General features: G+C 40.3%; 2 protein-coding genes across 5 annotated transcripts in view; both read left to right on the plus strand.

The window, feature by feature from the left end:
• The window catches only part of Prkar2b (protein kinase cAMP-dependent type II regulatory subunit beta), a 90,362-nt gene extending 87,809 nt beyond the window's left edge, over positions 1 to 2,553 (plus strand). Inside the window, exon 11 of the mRNA XM_041658586.1 lies at positions 55 to 2,553. Coding sequence (XP_041514520.1) covers positions 55 to 188 — 134 coding nt within the window. The 3' untranslated portion in view covers positions 189 to 2,553. The remainder of the gene's footprint in view (positions 1 to 54) is intronic.
• Positions 2,554 to 8,675: 6,122 nt separating this feature from the next.
• Positions 8,676 to 17,065, plus strand: part of Hbp1 (HMG-box transcription factor 1) — a 28,787-nt gene continuing 20,397 nt past the window's right edge. The window contains exon 1 of one of the 4 annotated variants that reach the window (XM_041657981.1): positions 8,676 to 8,753. In XM_041657981.1, the coding sequence (XP_041513915.1) occupies positions 8,739 to 8,753 (15 nt within the window). In that variant the 5' untranslated portion in view covers positions 8,676 to 8,738. The other 3 variants (XM_041657983.1, XM_041657982.1, XM_041657984.1) reach the window with 3 other exon arrangements.

Genomic DNA, 17,065 nt, shown 5'->3' on the forward strand with positions numbered 1-17,065 from the left:
GGAGTTAGGCAAGGAATGGTATTTTCAATTTATTTATTTTTTCTTTTCTCTTAGCCATGGATGTGCAAGCATTTGAAAGGCTTTTGGGACCTTGCATGGAAATTATGAAAAGGAACATCGCCACCTATGAAGAACAATTAGTTGCACTGTTCGGAACAAACATGGATATTGTTGAGCCCACTGCATGAAGCAGAAGTACGGAGCGGAAAGAGCATTAGTGAAACAGTTACGCTGTAGTGGTTAGTCCACTGAGAATGTGTTTGTGTACATGCCAAGCATTTTGTGATTTTGGATTTTCCTTTTTTAAACAAAAAAACATTTACAATGTATCAGTAAACAGTAGTGATTTAATAGTCAGTAGGCTTTAACATCACTTTCTAATGGGTAGTTCATTAAAAAAAATCAACATATTCATAAAAGACTTTTTATTCCATAAAATTATTTGAAAGTTTTATTCAAATGGTTATAATATATTGAAAGCGTACATGTTTAATAAGATAATTAAAAGATGTAATCATAGGCCAATCTGTGTGTTTGATTTATTCAAGTATCAAATTAGTGACTCTCCCATTGAAGAGGGAAGTTGGTAATGACTCACGTGACTTAACATGACATCACATTCTTAGAATCCATCATCCAGTAAATGTCAGTCATTTCATTTTCTAGTTTTTCTGGCTTGATAAGTTATGTGTTAGCCTTGGCCTACTGGTGAAATGGTATAAAACGTCATATGCAATTTAAAAATTTTTTATATTTTTGCAATAAAGTACGTTTTGACTTCTTTGACAAATGTCGGTGAGTAGCCTACGTAACTGCGTGGCTTTTGAGACTTGACAACTTAGATATGATAATTGGGCAGAGAGTCTTTTAAGATGAAAGATCATAAATGAAGTTTTCTTTTTTTTTTTTTTCTTCCGCAAGACATTTCTTTGGCTGTCCTGGAACTCACCCTATAGGCCAGGCTGGCTTCAAACTAGAGAGATCCGGCTGCCTCTGCCTCTTGAGTAATGGAATTAAAGGCGTGTGCCACCACTGCTCAGCCCATAAACACATTTCTCATCATCAAATATATGGTGTCACTGCTTCCTTTTTGATTTTTGCAACTCCTGTATTCTTTATAAATTGCATTTGGACATTTAACGTGACAAAGATTTTTTTTTAAGCTATTTAAACTTAATCGAACATTTTTTTGTCCTCTTAATGTTCCAAATCTTATGTTTTGAAAAAGGGAAACTTTCCTATGAAAAATCGTTTGGGATTCTTATCCACATACCCACAGGATATTTCTTTGCTCTTTATGGTCTGCATACTACAGCCCGGTGCCCATGTCTGTGCCCATGTTTTTTTGCTTTTTAATTCCTTGTCATAATCGCTAACCGGCAAGCTCATTGATCAGCAGCCAATCAAGTGTATTTTGTCTTTTCCAATCCTTAAAAACTCTACTACAGTGGTGGAAATAAGTTTGTATATAAGCAAAGCCATACATAATGAGTAATGGAATTTCTGTCTGTACTACGTATCATTAGGCCTTGTCCTTAGCTTTAAAGTCAACTCAGAGTAAAAAGTACACAAAGTACAAAATTTTACTAGGTTTTCTTTGGTCACTTATATGCTTATTTTTATGCCAGATATGATGAATTGTTATAAACAACCAAAGCAATATACTTTTACACGACTTTCAGGCCCGATGACCAAATGTCTAGAGACATTAGTTCTCACCAGTTGTTGTTCACCTTCAAATGGGTAATTTCACTTTGGGAAACATGTTCTAAAGAACAGAGGTATCTATAGATGTGAAATTCATCTATGGCTGTCATGATCTTATAAGGGAATGTTTATAGTCCACATACATGTACATGAAAACATGGCTAGAATGTTAATTGGATAATGCATAAACAAATTAAAGTATGTAAACTATAGCTTTAGTCATGTTTTAAAATACTACTATTTTTGCAAAATCTGTAGGAGAAAGAGCTCTCTACATGAAGGTAACATGTTTTCAAAAGCCATGTATTAAAGAAGGAAAAATTCCAAAAACAGAAAAACAAGAAAAACACCACCCGAATTCCCGGTTCATCATTCTGTGTTCCTTATTCCCTTTTCCAAGTTCTCTTTTGTTGCATTGCATAAGCTGATTGTTAGCGTTCATGGAACAGTAAATGAATGCCTGTCGAATGAAGAACTCCAACCAAGGCTATAAATGCCAGTTACGTCATTTTCAGTATTGTTGGTTATATTTAAAATTTCCTTATAATAAAGCACACTTTTATAATAAATGTTTTAAGCATTGTTTTCTTTTTTATGGTTTGTCCAGTGTATAAATGTAACAAAAGTCATGAGATATGTTCCATGGAAGTTATAACCCCATAGCATACAGCAGTAAGAAAGTACGGTTTTGCATGACTGTAGGTCTTTGTAAGCTTTTTAACTATTGGTTAAATTTTAACTCTTGTGATATGTCGCTCATTATTTTGGTCATTTAGAATAACCAACTAAATATTGACTAGGGAATTTATGTGTAAAACTTTCTAATTAAAACAGCTCAAGTTTGGCTTGTGGATGTCATTATTAAATTACTAATGAGGAATCTTACTGTTGATGTTTCCATTCAAAGATGGCACCTCTTAAGTACATCTGTGGCCAGGAAAGTGTTAGGAATCTGCCCTGGAGAACAAGATTTTTCATTTTGTTTTAAGTAAGTTTAAAAGGGTATTGTGTTTCTTAATTATCAGTATGAATTGGGACTTAGCATCTATATTTTAACAAAAATACTACCTGCAATAGAAGTTGGATAAATATGTTTGGGTTACTGTTAACATTGGTTACCAAGTCATGCAAAATGCTTTATGTGGAGAGTTTGCAATGAAACGAGGACTTGGGATTTCACTGAGAAGTGTAGGAGTGAGAAGTGTGCAGAGCTGTTTCTGTTTACAAAGAATGTTTAAAACAACACAGACAGCTTTGTGGAGAAGCGATATGATTAGGTAGCTTTCTGTGGCCTTAAAACACTAAGTTTGAAGGGCTTGCTCTAGGCCTTTGTTAGGCAGCTAACACTCCAGAGAGAAACAGGAGGTGTTATATGCCTTTAATCCTAGAACTCAGGAGCCAGAGGCAGACAGATCTCCTGTATTGCGGGGGAAGGAGGGGGGACCTAAAATAAATAAATCCTATCATTGTAACTCATGAATTGTCAAAATGTAAGCCGCCAAATATACTAATTATTTTTTGGAAGATCTGTGTACCCAACACCAAGACTATCTCTGTTTGCTGCGTACCAAGGAGAAACCATCTTCACCAAGACTGTATTGTACATCTGTGGCAGAACTTATGAGGAATTGACATTTCTTCCTTTCATGTTAAAGTTTTAGCCTGTAATCCAATTAATGTCAGTTAAAAGCGTAGTCTGATAGAACGCAGAGTCAATTTTGAGAGGAAATTTTTTTTACTAACGTGTAGCACAATTAATAAAAATCCAGAGACAGATATTGGAGTTCAGCCTGAAGATCAGAAAAGCAGAGCAGCCAGTCACTAGAGAGCTCTTACCTCTGTCAAATCTTCAGACTGAATGTCTCTCTAGTGCAGGGATTAAAGGCGTGACCAACACCGCCCGGCCTCTATGGTGAACTTGTGTGGCTACTGGGATTAAAGGTGTGTGCTACCACTGCCTGGTCTGTATGGCTGACCAGTGTGGCTCTTTTCCTTTCTGATCTTCAGGCACACTTTATTAAAATACAAATAAAATATCACTACAAACGTGAGTGTTTATTTTTTGCATATGGTAAGTTTACAAACCAAAACATTGCATATAAGTCTTTAGTGAGCATCTGTCATCTGAACATGAGGAGATGTGATCTAAGAGACAGGACCTATCACTTGTATTAAAATGAAGGGCCACCTACTTGGGGATGTGGTTTCCTCAGATTTTGATTTAACCATAGCCTGAATCTTGCCATTCTCCTAGATATAAACATGATACTACAAAGTGGCGTGTAGGTGTACATGGCATATACACATAGGTGTATATAACATTTACACAGAATTTGTTAGCACCATTTATAAATGTTTCATGGTAGCATGTTAGTACATTATTTACTCTTAACTGAAAACCAAAATGACCTTTTTTTCCTCCTATGCACAATGAAAAGTTAGAACAAATAAGTCTTGGTTGTTTTCCCGTCCTCCCCCCCCCCCCCCCCCATTTGGCTCTTTTTAGTAGATAAACCGGGAATACAGCAGGTAGAACAACCCATGGTGTATGGAATACAGGTGCCTTTCTAGAACCCCAATCTTCCCTATTAGTCCCCAAGTGTAGTTTGTGGGTTCATCCATTTATTTATAAAGGAGTAGAGGAAAAGACTCAGAAGTCCTCTGTGATGTAGGGAGGAAGGTGTAATGGTGTTAACCAGCCTGCCTGCCCCCAAGAAAAATTAACACTGTGTGGGCTGGTGAGATGGCCTGAGTCTTATCTCTAGGACCCAGAAGTGTTAGCCAGGCGCACGCAGCCTGCACACACACACACACACCACAGATCCAGCAAACTCTGAACAACTAACATTCGGGTGTTCATCTGGTAAGTTCCCAACCCTGCTTTGGCTGCAACCATCCTGATACAAAACCCTGAATTATCTCTATTACCTCATTTTGGCTTCTACAGACTTGGTCTTGCTATGAAGCCTCATGTGGTCTGAAACTTAAGATTCTCCTGCCTCTGCCTCCCGAGTGCTGGGATTAAAGGCGTGAGCCACCACCGCCTGCTAGACTGTTCTCTCTTAAAGTCCAAATGAAAATAAAAATATATAACTGTTATAGACTCCCCATAATCAAATTTCTTGCGGCCATGGCAAACTTAGCGTCTAAACTTGAATCCAACCTTTCTCCTACTCCCGGAACCTACATCTCTCCCATATCCCTATTTCAATTGGGGACATGAATATTCTGTTATGTAAGCAAGAAGCCCAACAGTCTTTCTTGCTTTGTCTTGTTGTTTCTTCTTCCTGATTGGTATAGGGAGAAGACACTCATACATCAGCCGCCAGAGGTCTTGCTTCATGGTCATCTGAACAAAATCTAAACTTCCAGTTGCATCATTCAAGGCTATGAGACATGCATTAACAATTCAGTTCCAAACTGGTGCTCATTGCCGTCGAGGCATTTTACTGCATGTGTTACATGAATACTTTGAACTAAGTTTATTATAAAGTAACTTGTTTCCAAGCAGTTAGATAATATGGGGAGGTATTTGTGTGGTTTGAATATTCTATTAAAAAGCTATCTGAAACTTTGGGGATAGTACTTGGAACTATCTGGTTTATTTTCTTTCTCAGTTGTAGAATTTGTTGAATTTGTTTGATAATGAGAACAGTGATATCATGAATATTCAAGTAGATATCATGGGCGTTCTCATTTTTTTGTTTAGCAAAGTAGTAATTGTTTAAGATACGGGGGTACATAGGAAAACCACTCAATTTCACCTCTAAATAGATGAAGTAAGTTCTACGTAGGGTTTGTCTAATTTCCAAACTATATTTTAACCACCTTTAACCATCTAAAACTTGTTTATAACAAATAAATATTCAAACTGATAATAATTTGAGATTTCCCCTCACATTTTAGCATAGATTTTATGCACGTGTACAGTGTACATACTAAGAGGGGGTATTAAAATGATTTTTAATGTTAATTTTATTATGAAAACATCTTAAGATGACTCTGTATATCTGTTTTAGTCAAAGAGTCTAACTTACATAAGGTTTTACTAAGATCTTATTGGTCTTTGTTCTAGCTCTTGTATTAGCTGCTTTCTTTTTTTTATTTTTTTGATTAACCAAGAATTAATGCTATTCATGTTAAATATGCATAAGGTGATAAGGTGCTCAGTTTCCCAAGGAAGTCAAAAGACAGGATTAAATATCTACTAAAAGGTGGGGGAATTTTAATAATTATATTTATTTATCTATGATTAAACTACTTGAATCTAACTTATATTTGAAGACTTGGACACAGTAAGATAAAGTATGACAAATGTTTTAAATCTTTGTATAGTTGTCAGTACTAAATATACGAATGAGAAAGATTTATGGAGTCCACAATTGATAAGGCTTCATAATTAATGTACAGTATCTTTATCAGAGTTGAATTTATTCTTCCCACCTTGGTAACTTCCAGCTTTAAAAAAAATTTCACCGCTAAGGCTTTCAGCAAGACCTTCAAAGTGTTTTTATATTTGGCTTCCCCCTCCCCTTCTTTTAGTAACATTCAAGGGAAACTGGTGTTATAGTTTACATACTTAAGAGGGATAGAGAGACCTATAGCTCACAGCTTGTGTTGATTTCAGTTTTGGAGATTACAACTTTTTGGTTTCAAGAACATGGAAATCTTACAGATATTAATTTTAAATGATTAAATATACTCCAAAGATAAAAATATTATTGTTTGGGTTAAGAAATTAATTTAAAAATTAAATAGAAATTAAAAATTTCTATTTTTAAAGTAATGATCACGATCACTTTTCATTAAAAGAAAAAAAAACCCCACAAGCATAACATGGCTGGAATAGTCATGCTTTTTGGGATCACTACAGTATCTAAAATACGTACATTAAAATCTTTTTCTTTTTACTTAGGGGGAAAATGGCATTTTGTTGTGTTTCCTCTGGATTATTTTGAGGAAAATAATGCTTGATTACTGTATATGTAAATCTCTGCTCACTTGGGAGGGTTATTTTAGGAACAGTTTCTATTTCAAGAGTCCAAATGAAGAACTCAAAGGAATTTGAAACCTTGTTTCATTCATATACAGGTAGTATTTACTGATTCGGCTATGTAGATTTTGGGTACATTTGAAAATTCAAGCGAGGGGCTGGAGAGGTGGCTCAGAGGTTAAGAGCACTCTTTGCTCTTCCAGAGGACCCGGGTTCAATTCCCAGCACCCACATGGCAGCTCACAACTATCCATGAATCCAGTACACCTTATTCTGACGGCCATGGGCACCAAGAATACATGTGGTGCACATACATACATGTAAGCAAAACACTCAAATAAAAAATCTAAATGTTTCATTTAAAAAAAAAAAGAAAGAAAATTCAAGCGATGTAGCAGGTTGAAAGAAAGATAATTTTGCCGGCTGCACGCCTTTAATCCCAACTCTTGAGAGGCAGGAAGATCTATGTAAGTTCGAGGCCAGCCTGGTCTACGGAGGGAGTTCCAGGACAGGCTCCATAGCTACTGAGAAACCCTGTCTCGAAAAATCCAAAATAAATACATAAATAATAATAAAATTAAAGGATTTTGAACTCTTCCCCGAATCGACTTTAGCAGCATTCTTACTCATTTCCTTCCTCTCAATTGTCAGCGCATCTCTAATAATCGAAAGAAATAAAAACTAATCCATGGCTTAAATGACTAAACACTTCGGGTTCAAAGAAAAAAAAGCTCAATAATGCCTACAGTGATGCTTATAATGTGAGCAGTAAAAATGCCAATTACAGATTAGCTGCACCCAGCTGCTATGAGCAACCTCCTTTAAAGGGAAGGTAGTAACTAAAGCAGAGAAGCCATTCCCTGCTTCTGATGAGACCGCCTTAGAAAAGTTGGGAAGAACCCCTAGTGGAAACAGAGTGGAAAGACAGTTTTCTTTCTGAACCCTCAGGACGGGAGACACAGTTAAAATATTCACCCTAGAAACAAGTAATCCAGCAACTACGTAACTCTGGACCATACAATAAAACTATATCCCTTTGTGTGAACTTAAAAGAATGTAGGCCTATTCAAAAATACAGCTTCAAATGCCTCAATTTCAAAGCAATGGTCGGTTCCCTTACCATCTGTGTAAATCTCGAGACTGCGAACGTCTCATCCCTAAACCCTACAGTGCACGCATGGCACTTGGCTGTGTCTCAACCCATCCCGGTTAAACTGAACATAATTGGTAAATCTTCCCGAGCTGTGGGCGTCATGAGGCAAGGACTGATTTAAAGAATATAGCTCACCCGCCGCGGGAGGGCAGCCCTTAATCTACCTTTGTCAACCCCATCGTGCCTGGGCCGTGATTTGTGAGTGATCAAGTCCCTGGCGAGCCCGCACCGCTTCCGCTTGTGCAGTCATCTTCTTCCCCTCGCACTAAAACAATACCTTGGCCACCTGCCAAACTCTGAGCAGCAAGCGATGTTGGCTGTTTATGGCCTGGAATGGGTGCTGCGACAGACTGAGGCTGCTCGGAGTGCTCCCGGAGGCCCAGAGGAAGAGGAGAGGCCCTCGCTATAGAACACTCCTTTCCTCCGCCCCCTCCCTTTTGTCTGAGACACCAAAACAAACGAGCTGATACACGTGTCCCTATGACTCTTGTTTACTATCAAGACTGCGCTCTGCGCGCATCTCTGGGATATGTAGTTCAGCCAGCTCCTCCCGCCGGCAATTTCCGGAGCTAAGGAGCAAGGCTGAGACTACCAACCCACAATCCACTTCGAGAACAAAGTTTGGCTCCGGTCCCCAGCGTCTCGGCAGCGATCCAATCCAAAGCGCTTTCTGTGGTGATTGACAAGCGAGCTTCTCCAGTAAACACAACAGAAAAGTCAATACATACCCGCCCACCGAGAAGGGCCTCGGCATTGCCCAATGGGAAAGCGGAAGCTTAGAATGACAGTTCTCCTGACCAATTAAAGATGGAAAAGGCGAACGCAGGCTCAGCCCCCCGGGGGCTTCAGGGGAGGGGGAAAAGACGAAGCTTGAAAGACTTGGTAATGGCGACGGGTTTGGTAAGTAGGAAAGTTTCGGCGGAGAAGTAAACGCCACGGCGGGAGCCGCAGCGCTCGCCGGGCTCGCGGGCGGCCCTCAGGGAGTGCGCAGGCAAGCTTCTGGCGGCGCTGTCGCGACCGGCGGCCCGCGTCGTGACGGTGTGTGGTCGCGGGGCTCCGGAGGGGTGGGGGCGGGTAAGGGAGGGGCTGGAGCGGCGGGGCCGGCTGGCGGGGACTCTCGGGCTGCGGGGCACCGGACTCCCCGCGGCGAGCGGGAGCCGCGACTTCTCCGGGGCTGAGCGGTCGTGGCGCCCGGGCTCCCTGGGGGAGCCGGAGGGGGGGGCGCTGGCGGAGGCCGGGGCTCGGCCGCGCTCGCGGTAGGGGCTGGCGGGGAAGGGGCCGGGGCAGGGGAGGGGCCTGGCGTTCCGAAGGGCTCCGGAAAGTTTGACTCGCCACTCCCAGCTGCACGGCAGAGAGGGGCGGGTGCCGGCCGCGAGCCCAGGCGGGCTGGGGGGCTCCAGGGAGGCGAAGCCGTCTCCGGGGCCCGGGCCGGGCGGGGGAGCTCGCGGAGCCGTCGGGCCCGGGGCTCATTGTTACGCAGTTTCGAATGAATGGGCTGCGAGGCGCGTGCGCGGTGGGGCTGTGCCGAGGAGGGGGGGGGGGGGAAGAAAAACAAGCCTGGCGTCCGGACTGGTGGTCACATGATGGGGGGAGGGGAGGAAGCGATGAATGGCGAAAGAGGTGGGGGTGGACTTGGCCGGCTCCGGGAGGCGCTGTTCGGCTTGACCCGGCGTCGAGGCCCGCGGGCGAGGCCAGGCTCCTCCCTCGGCAGGCCGATTTAAACAAAACAAAAAGGAGTTCGGGCGAAGCCGGGTACCTTAGCCTCGGTCCTCCGTGCTCCCCGCGTTGTGCACTTTGTAATTCACGCTGGACTTCTTAGCTGGAGTCGTGTGAATCACTGACAGCGGTGTAGGACACGTTTCCTGGCGCATTGTACCTGCTGCTGGGACTCAGTAGGGTTCAAGGGAGCTTCACCTGGGGAGTGGGGCTTCTGGATGAGTTACGGTTTGAGTAGTAGAATACTTGAAACATTTATAAGTAGTGTCCTTACTACAACAGTTATCTCGAGCTGTAATTCTGTTTCCGGCGTCCCACATCGAGCTTTAATCCTCAGCTTTGTTTTGTAAACTGAGTACTGGGAAAAATTTGAGTTACATTCAAAAGAAATTTAGTCGGTTTTTTTGCGTTACCTTAGCGTTTTGAAGAAGAAATGATTAAACATTACTTCAACTCGACTAGTAAACTTCAAAATCTTTTTAAAATCTCACTTTATAGCTTCCAGTTTAGTTTTATAAACCTAGTTGTAGTTTCTTGCTGTGAAAACACGATGTTAAAAGCATGCCCTCTCCGTGTTTTTTTGTCATCCATTTCCCAGTTGTGCTTGCACGACTGTTGTGGTTCCTCTCTAATGCTACACCACCAAATGGTCTCTACTGTATTTTATCTTTAGACTCTCTTCATTGTGTGGTGAAGCAGGCATATGGCGTGAACTTAGATACTGAGCCTGAAGGTTCTTTGGTGTGCGTTACAAGCTGGTTTGTGTATCGGTTGGAAATAAAGATATCAGTACTCTTTTACTCATATACGTTATCTTAAGAAGTTACTCCCTAACAGTATTAACAAGGAGAGATATTTTATGTGCTTTAAATTTCACAGTGTGCACCAAGAAGGGGAAAAGAAATCAAAAAATTAAAAAGTTAAACTGACAAATACCTGTCCAAATTAAGAAAATTTGGAACATTTTAACTGTCTGAGGTCAGTAATTAATTATGTACTTTCATATTTTGATCTGTATTTGCTTTGTACTTTACTATCATAAATTCGGTTACATTTTTACTAGGAAAGTTAGAAAGGCTTATTTTCGGCCATGTCTGTAATCTCAAGCTCTTGGGAGGTACAAGCAGGGGAACTCCAGACCAGCCTGTCTATATAAAGCCATACCATTATTTATTTATTTCTTTATTTATTTATTTGGTTTTTCGAGACAGGGTTTCTCTGTGGCTTTTGAGCCTGTCCTGGAACTAGCTCTGTAGACCAGGCTAGTCTCGAACTCACAGAGATCCGCCTGCCTCTGCCTCCCGAGTGCTGAGATTAAAGGTGTGTGCCACCATCGCCCGGCTAAAGCCATACCGTTAAAAACAAACAAAAAATCCAAAGGGAAAGAGTAAACAAAAATTTTCTCTAATACGGTTGGTTCAGTGTTTGGTTTTGTTTTAGACAAATGGCGAGGTACTTAACCTGTCCTGAAGACACTCTAGTCTTTATAGCCTAGGCCGGCCCTGCATTCTTGGCAGTCCTCCGTCCTTAGCTATCAGTGAAAATTTAAAGCCATTAAAGCTCCTATAGAAATGCCCCCCTTCCTTTTTTAGGCAGGGTCTCTACGCTGTAGCCCTAGGTGGTCTGTAACTCACTTTGTAGACAAGATTGGAATGGAATGCTACAGTGATCTTCCTGCCCCTACCTCCTGAGTGCTGAGGGTAAGTTTGCCACCTTGTCTGGACCAAAAAAAAAAAGTCTGTTTTCACAGGTTAGTCTAGTAGTACGAAAATATTTAAGAGTATACTCAAGTGGCCGGGTGGTGGTGGCGCACGCCTTTAATCCCAGCACTTGGGAAGCAGAGGCAGGTGGATCTCTGTGAGTTCGAGACCAGCCTGGTCTACAGAGCTAGTTCCGGGACAGGAACCAAAAACCACAGAGAAACCCTGTCTCGAAAAAGAAAAAGAAAAAAAAAAAAGAGTATACTCAAGTTAGGAAACTAGGTTACTTTCATATAAATTTCAGATCTCAGCCATGCCTGGCCTAAAAAAGTTGTTGAAATAATATGAAAATGTTTAGGATTATAATCAAGTGTAGGGAAATAATTCCTTTCAGGTTAATTTTAGATGATTTCAAGCTTCTTATAAAAAAACTTTTAAGTTTTTTGGTTTTTCAAGGTAGGGTTTCTCTGAGTAACAGTTCTGGCTGTCGTGGAACTTGCTTTGTAGAACTCAGAGACATCTGTCTGCCTCTGCCTCCCAAGTGCTGGGATTAAAAGGACTGCTGGGATGAAAGGCATGTGCAACCACTGCCTGGCTTCTTTAAGATTATTTGATTTTATGTGTATGGGTGTTTTGCCTATGCACCATGTTCATGCAGTACCCAAGATGGCCAGAAGAGATAGTCAGAGTTAACAGTAGTGACTTGATGTAGGTGCTGGGAATTGAACCTAGGGCCTCTAAAAGATTGCACAGTGCTTTTAACCACGGGACCATCTGTTTAGCTTTCAGGATAACTTGCTTAAAATATTATTTGAATTGATAATACTGTCCATGAAAGTTTTATGTGCTCTGCATTAGTATTTCATGTTGATCATGAAAATAATTTGTTTTGATGTGGTTTGCAGTGTTCAGCAAAGGAAGGTTGTAAGATAACTTGTAAGAATTTTGAGGTGTGGATAGGTTTTAGTTCTATTGACAAATAAGGAAATAGACATCAGTGGTAAAACTGTCGAATCACAAAGGTGCTAAGTGGTAAGCTATGTGTTGTAGCTTACCAAAACAGACTCACCATGTGGCTTCTTGTTTTCATTTTTAGCTCAGTGGTAGAAACATTTGTCCAAGAAATTACATTTAGAATATGTGATGGTTTCTAAAGACTTCAGTAGGACCTTCTGGTTAAGTTGGTAAGGATCTCTGGACAGTAAGGTTGGAATCTAGGAATAAACTCAGAAGCCAGAGTCTAACATATTTTGAGCTAAGTGTTTATTTTGTCTCTTAATTTCTTTAGAAAGAAGATGGCCCCATTCATTCAGTGGTCAGAGTCCTGCCTGTGATGACTGAAAGGAGAGGACGCAGGGCAGTGCTTTGAGGGGAGGGAAGAGGAAGGCAAGAGCTCTGAAAGCTCAGTTTGTTGTCTTCTGTTCTCTTCTTTTTAGAGTTTGCAGATATCTGTTACAAATTTAAAAGCTGGGTGGTGTTGGCATATGCCTTTAATCCTGCCCCTTGGGAGGCAGAGCAGGGGAATCTCAGTGAGTTCAAGGCCAGCCTCCTTTACCAAGGAAGTTCAGGACCAGGGAAACCCTGTCTTGAAAACAAAAACAAGAAAAGTTTGTTAAAAGCATTAAAATTTGAATTTTTGAGCATAGGATTTAAAGTACAGTTGGAGAATTGAAACTTTGAAAATCATTGATTTAATGAAGAATTGACATGTGCATATTTGAGTTAAATACAAGGCAAGTGCTACTACACGTTCTGGTAGCAGAGTAGTGTATACAGTGTACAGAGTATACAAAGTAGTGTATACAGAGTAGTATATACAGAGCATTGTATACAGAGTATACAGAGAAGTGTATACAGAGTAGTGTGTAGAATGTGTACAGAGTATACAGAGAAGTGTATACAGTGTACAGAGTATACAGAGCAGTGTGTACAGAGTATACAGAGAAGTGTATACAGTGTATAGAGTATACAGAGTAGTGTATACAGAGTGTACAGACTATACAGAGCAGTGTATACAGAGTGTACAGAGTATACAGAGCTGTCTATACAGTGTACAGAGTATACAGAGTAGTGAATACAGAGTATACAGAGCGGTGTATACAGTGTGTACAGAGCAGTGTGTACAGAGCAGTGTGTACAGAGTTTACAGAGTAGTGTATACAGTGTGTACAGAGTATACAGAGCGGTGTATACAGTGTGTACAGAGCAGTGTGTACAGAGTTTACAGAGTAATGTATACAGTGTGTACAGAGCATACAAAGTAGTGTATACAGTGTACACAGTGTGTACAGAGTATATAGAGAAGTGTACACAGTGTGTACAGAGTATACAGAGTAGTGTGCACAGTGTGGATGAACAATGGTGTTTGAGAACTGAGTTTGTTTATTAGAGAAATAGGATGATTCTATATGTGGGGATTGTTTGGAGGATAGGCTGATGTGTCCCTTTACGTTTTCAGAGGCCTTGCTTTGCCCGCCAGGGATTCTAAGAAGACACAGACCAATAATTTGTATATATGTGTGATTTTATGTACTTTATTCTTACACTAACTGTGAGATAAGTAGTACTGTGAATTTGAAGATGAATTCCTGGTCCCAGGTTGTGTAACCAGAAGAGTAAAATGTGAGCCTTTTGTCTTGAAGTTTAGGCATTCTTTTCATGTTTAGGAAGTAAAAACTTTAAAAATCAAAACTCCATAGGAAAACAAAACCTGTATAATAAAAACTTTTACCGTAGCAAAAAAAAAACTTCAGCCAAAAACCTGACTTCACCATAATCAGTGGGAAGTCCAAATGTCCAGAACAGTAAATATTTACTTGGTTGGTAGGTTGTTCCGCTTTAACATTAAAATTAGTGGCGCCCCTCCCCCCACACGTGTTGTGACAAGATGGTGATGAAGTTGTAAGTGCTAAAAGTTCTCTGGTGAATGGCAGTCACTGCTGATTGGCCAAGCGGAAGCTCTAGCTGGGAAGAATGGCAAAGCCAAAGCCCTTTGCAGAGGGAGGGAAACAAGACTCAGGGCTGAGAATGGTGGTGAACTGGGACTGTTTTCATTGTACAGCTGTAGTTGACAGTGACATCGTGCTCACAGTAGGTGGAACAGAGTGTGAATGTTAGGAAGATTGGATTGTGTTCTTTAAGCTGTTCAATAGGTCATTGTAGGATGAATTAAAACTTGATCTAAATTGTTAGTGTTAGCTGTTTGAGAGAACTTGCAAAGAGTGAGTTCTTGTGTGTCTTAGGAATTACTAAATAAGGAATCTGCATTGTAACTACACCTTTTACAAGATTTTGCAAAGGAATCTGAAAACAGTTGGCTTATTCTGGAGAATCTGAGTGTTCTTTAAAAAAAAAAAATCCCTTTGCCTGGTCAGATAGAGCGTTAATGTGGTTTTACAGATTGAAAGAACTTACTTGTAGTTACACTCAAGTCAGACGTCAACTCCACAAACCATCTGTGGCCTTGTTGTCTGATAATTGGTAATAGCAACACCAGTCATTCTATACTGAAGATGTTTTATGTTATGGATTCGAGATATTTTTTGTTATTGCTGAGTTTTTATAACAACCAACGAAAATGTGCTTTAAATTATTACAGTTTACAAACAAGGCAACATACTTAAATAGATTGTTCAGAGCATGTAGCCTAATGACAAACCTGGTTTATACTTAATTAATTTCAGAGTTCTTACCCTTGTCTCTTTATTTCATTTTTTAATAGTAGGATTAAGACTTACTCTTACAAGGTGGTAGTGGCACACTTCTTTAATCCCACGATTTGAGAGACAGAAGCAGGCAAATCTGTGAGTTCAAGGCCAGCCTGGTCTACAAAGCTGTTTCCAGGACAGCAAGGGCTGTTACACAGGAATCCAGTCTCAAAAAAACAACCCAGTACACTCCACCTTACAGTTTAGAATCCATGGCCACACAGTGCTCAGGGCTGTCACGCTTCCTGGTGACACTAGGTTCTCCATTTTCTCTGTTTTGTTTTTTTTTTTTTTTTTTTAATGCCATCCAGGAGGAAGCACTTTGCCAGGTCTGTTAGCTGATGTGAGTTTCTCTCATTGGAAGCCCATCTTTCCCCCCTACTTATATGGCAAAAACTATTTGCTTGTTTTGTTCAACTAAAGCCTAGATTGCTGGACATTCTGGTCAACTGTTGTTGCAGCTAATATGATGCCTTGTATGATACTTGGTGAGAAAGGAATGTAGTGTTCCTGTGCTGAGGACCTCGCCCTCATGTAGCGTGAAGGGTATTACATCACTCCAACTTGTCAACAACCATTTTTTAATCGAAGCAGTTCTTAACTCTTACTTGGGTTTTTGAAAACAAAAGTCGGTAAACAGGGCTGGTACAAATGGTTTCCTCCTTTGTTTCTAGGTGTACAGGTGACTCTTTGCTCTATAGAGTTGAGTGAGACTGGCTGATTGAGCTAAATTTGCTCAGTGTTTCAAGGACAAGGTAGAGGCACAGAAATGTATCATACCATACATGAAAAGGCACATTTCACCTGATCATCACATTTATGGGAAGTTATCCTAGCAGTGTGGGTAACTACATACTAAGACTGATTAATTAGAATATTGTAGTAAGGGGGGGGGCATTGATTGTCCAACTTGCCTCAGTAAGTGGAATTTTTCTGTTCTGGCAACCATTTGTTATGTGTTTGAGCAGGTAAAATCATGTGTTTTGTAGTTCTTTTAGGGTTATTTCTTTCCATCTGTAGTCAGAATTGAGGGGGGTTTCTTGGTCAAACCTGATCCTTTTTTTTTTTAAACCTGGAATGAATCCATAGTTTTTCATTTCCAGTGGAAATAAACGCATAACATCTCCCCCAAAGTGATATATCTTTTGACTTAAATTTTGAAGTCAAAATATTTTAAAAATACGTAGGTTGGTTGAATCTGGCAGTTTTTATAATCCCTTATCTCTTAGCAGCCAAAAATTCAAAGACAGCATAATAATATATGGAATCCAGACTTTTTGTGTACTTTTTGTCTTTACGTAGTTTATTTTTTTATATTATTTTATTCTGTTTTTAAGAATTTTACTTTTATTTTAAAATTATATATGTGTGTGTGTATATACCTCCTCTTTTTGTTCCCAAGCCTCTGTATATTTTTAAACTTACTATAACCCATTTAGAAAGCTTTTTTTTTTTTGGTTAAATCTGTCCTTTATTGAGCATCTGTGATCTTTTTGTCTGTGTGAGTAAAACTTAAATTTCTGTGTAGTTTGAATCATGGTGCATGTTGGCGGCTGCCTTCTCCGCCTTGGTTCTGGAAGAGTCTGGGCTCCCGGTACAGTTATGCCTACTGCCAGTTCTGGGAGCCATGTTTTTTGCGTCCATGCTGTCACCAAGCATCTCACTGCCCACTGCTCATAAACACCATTTAAGTGTTCTGTAGCAGGGCCTCTTCAGAGAGCCATGGGGCATCCAGCCAGGAAGCTGCCTCTTAAAGGAGCCATGCCTCTGCTCACCACCAGCAAAGAGACCATCTGAGAAAATGTGGCTAACAAGAAGCCATGTTTGGTTCCATTCTTGTGTACCTAGAATCTTTTAAGCTTTGTCAGGTTTTATGTGGAAATTTCATGCCCCACATTGGGTGCCATTTTTTAGGCAGAATTTTCCCATCCTGACAGCCATAAACCAAATAAACATTCAGAGTCTTAATTATAAATGCTCAGTCAGTAGCTGAGGCTTGTTACTAACTCTGACATTTAAATTAACCTATACTTTTTCATCTATGTTTTGCCATGTGGCTTCATACCTTTTTCTAAGTACAGCATGTCCA

The sequence above is a fragment of the Microtus oregoni genome, unplaced genomic scaffold (genome assembly GCF_018167655.1).
Source record: "Microtus oregoni isolate MIOR12 unplaced genomic scaffold, Mior012 000009F_ref0000495, whole genome shotgun sequence".
In the NCBI taxonomy this organism is placed as follows: Eukaryota; Metazoa; Chordata; class Mammalia; order Rodentia; family Cricetidae; genus Microtus; species Microtus oregoni.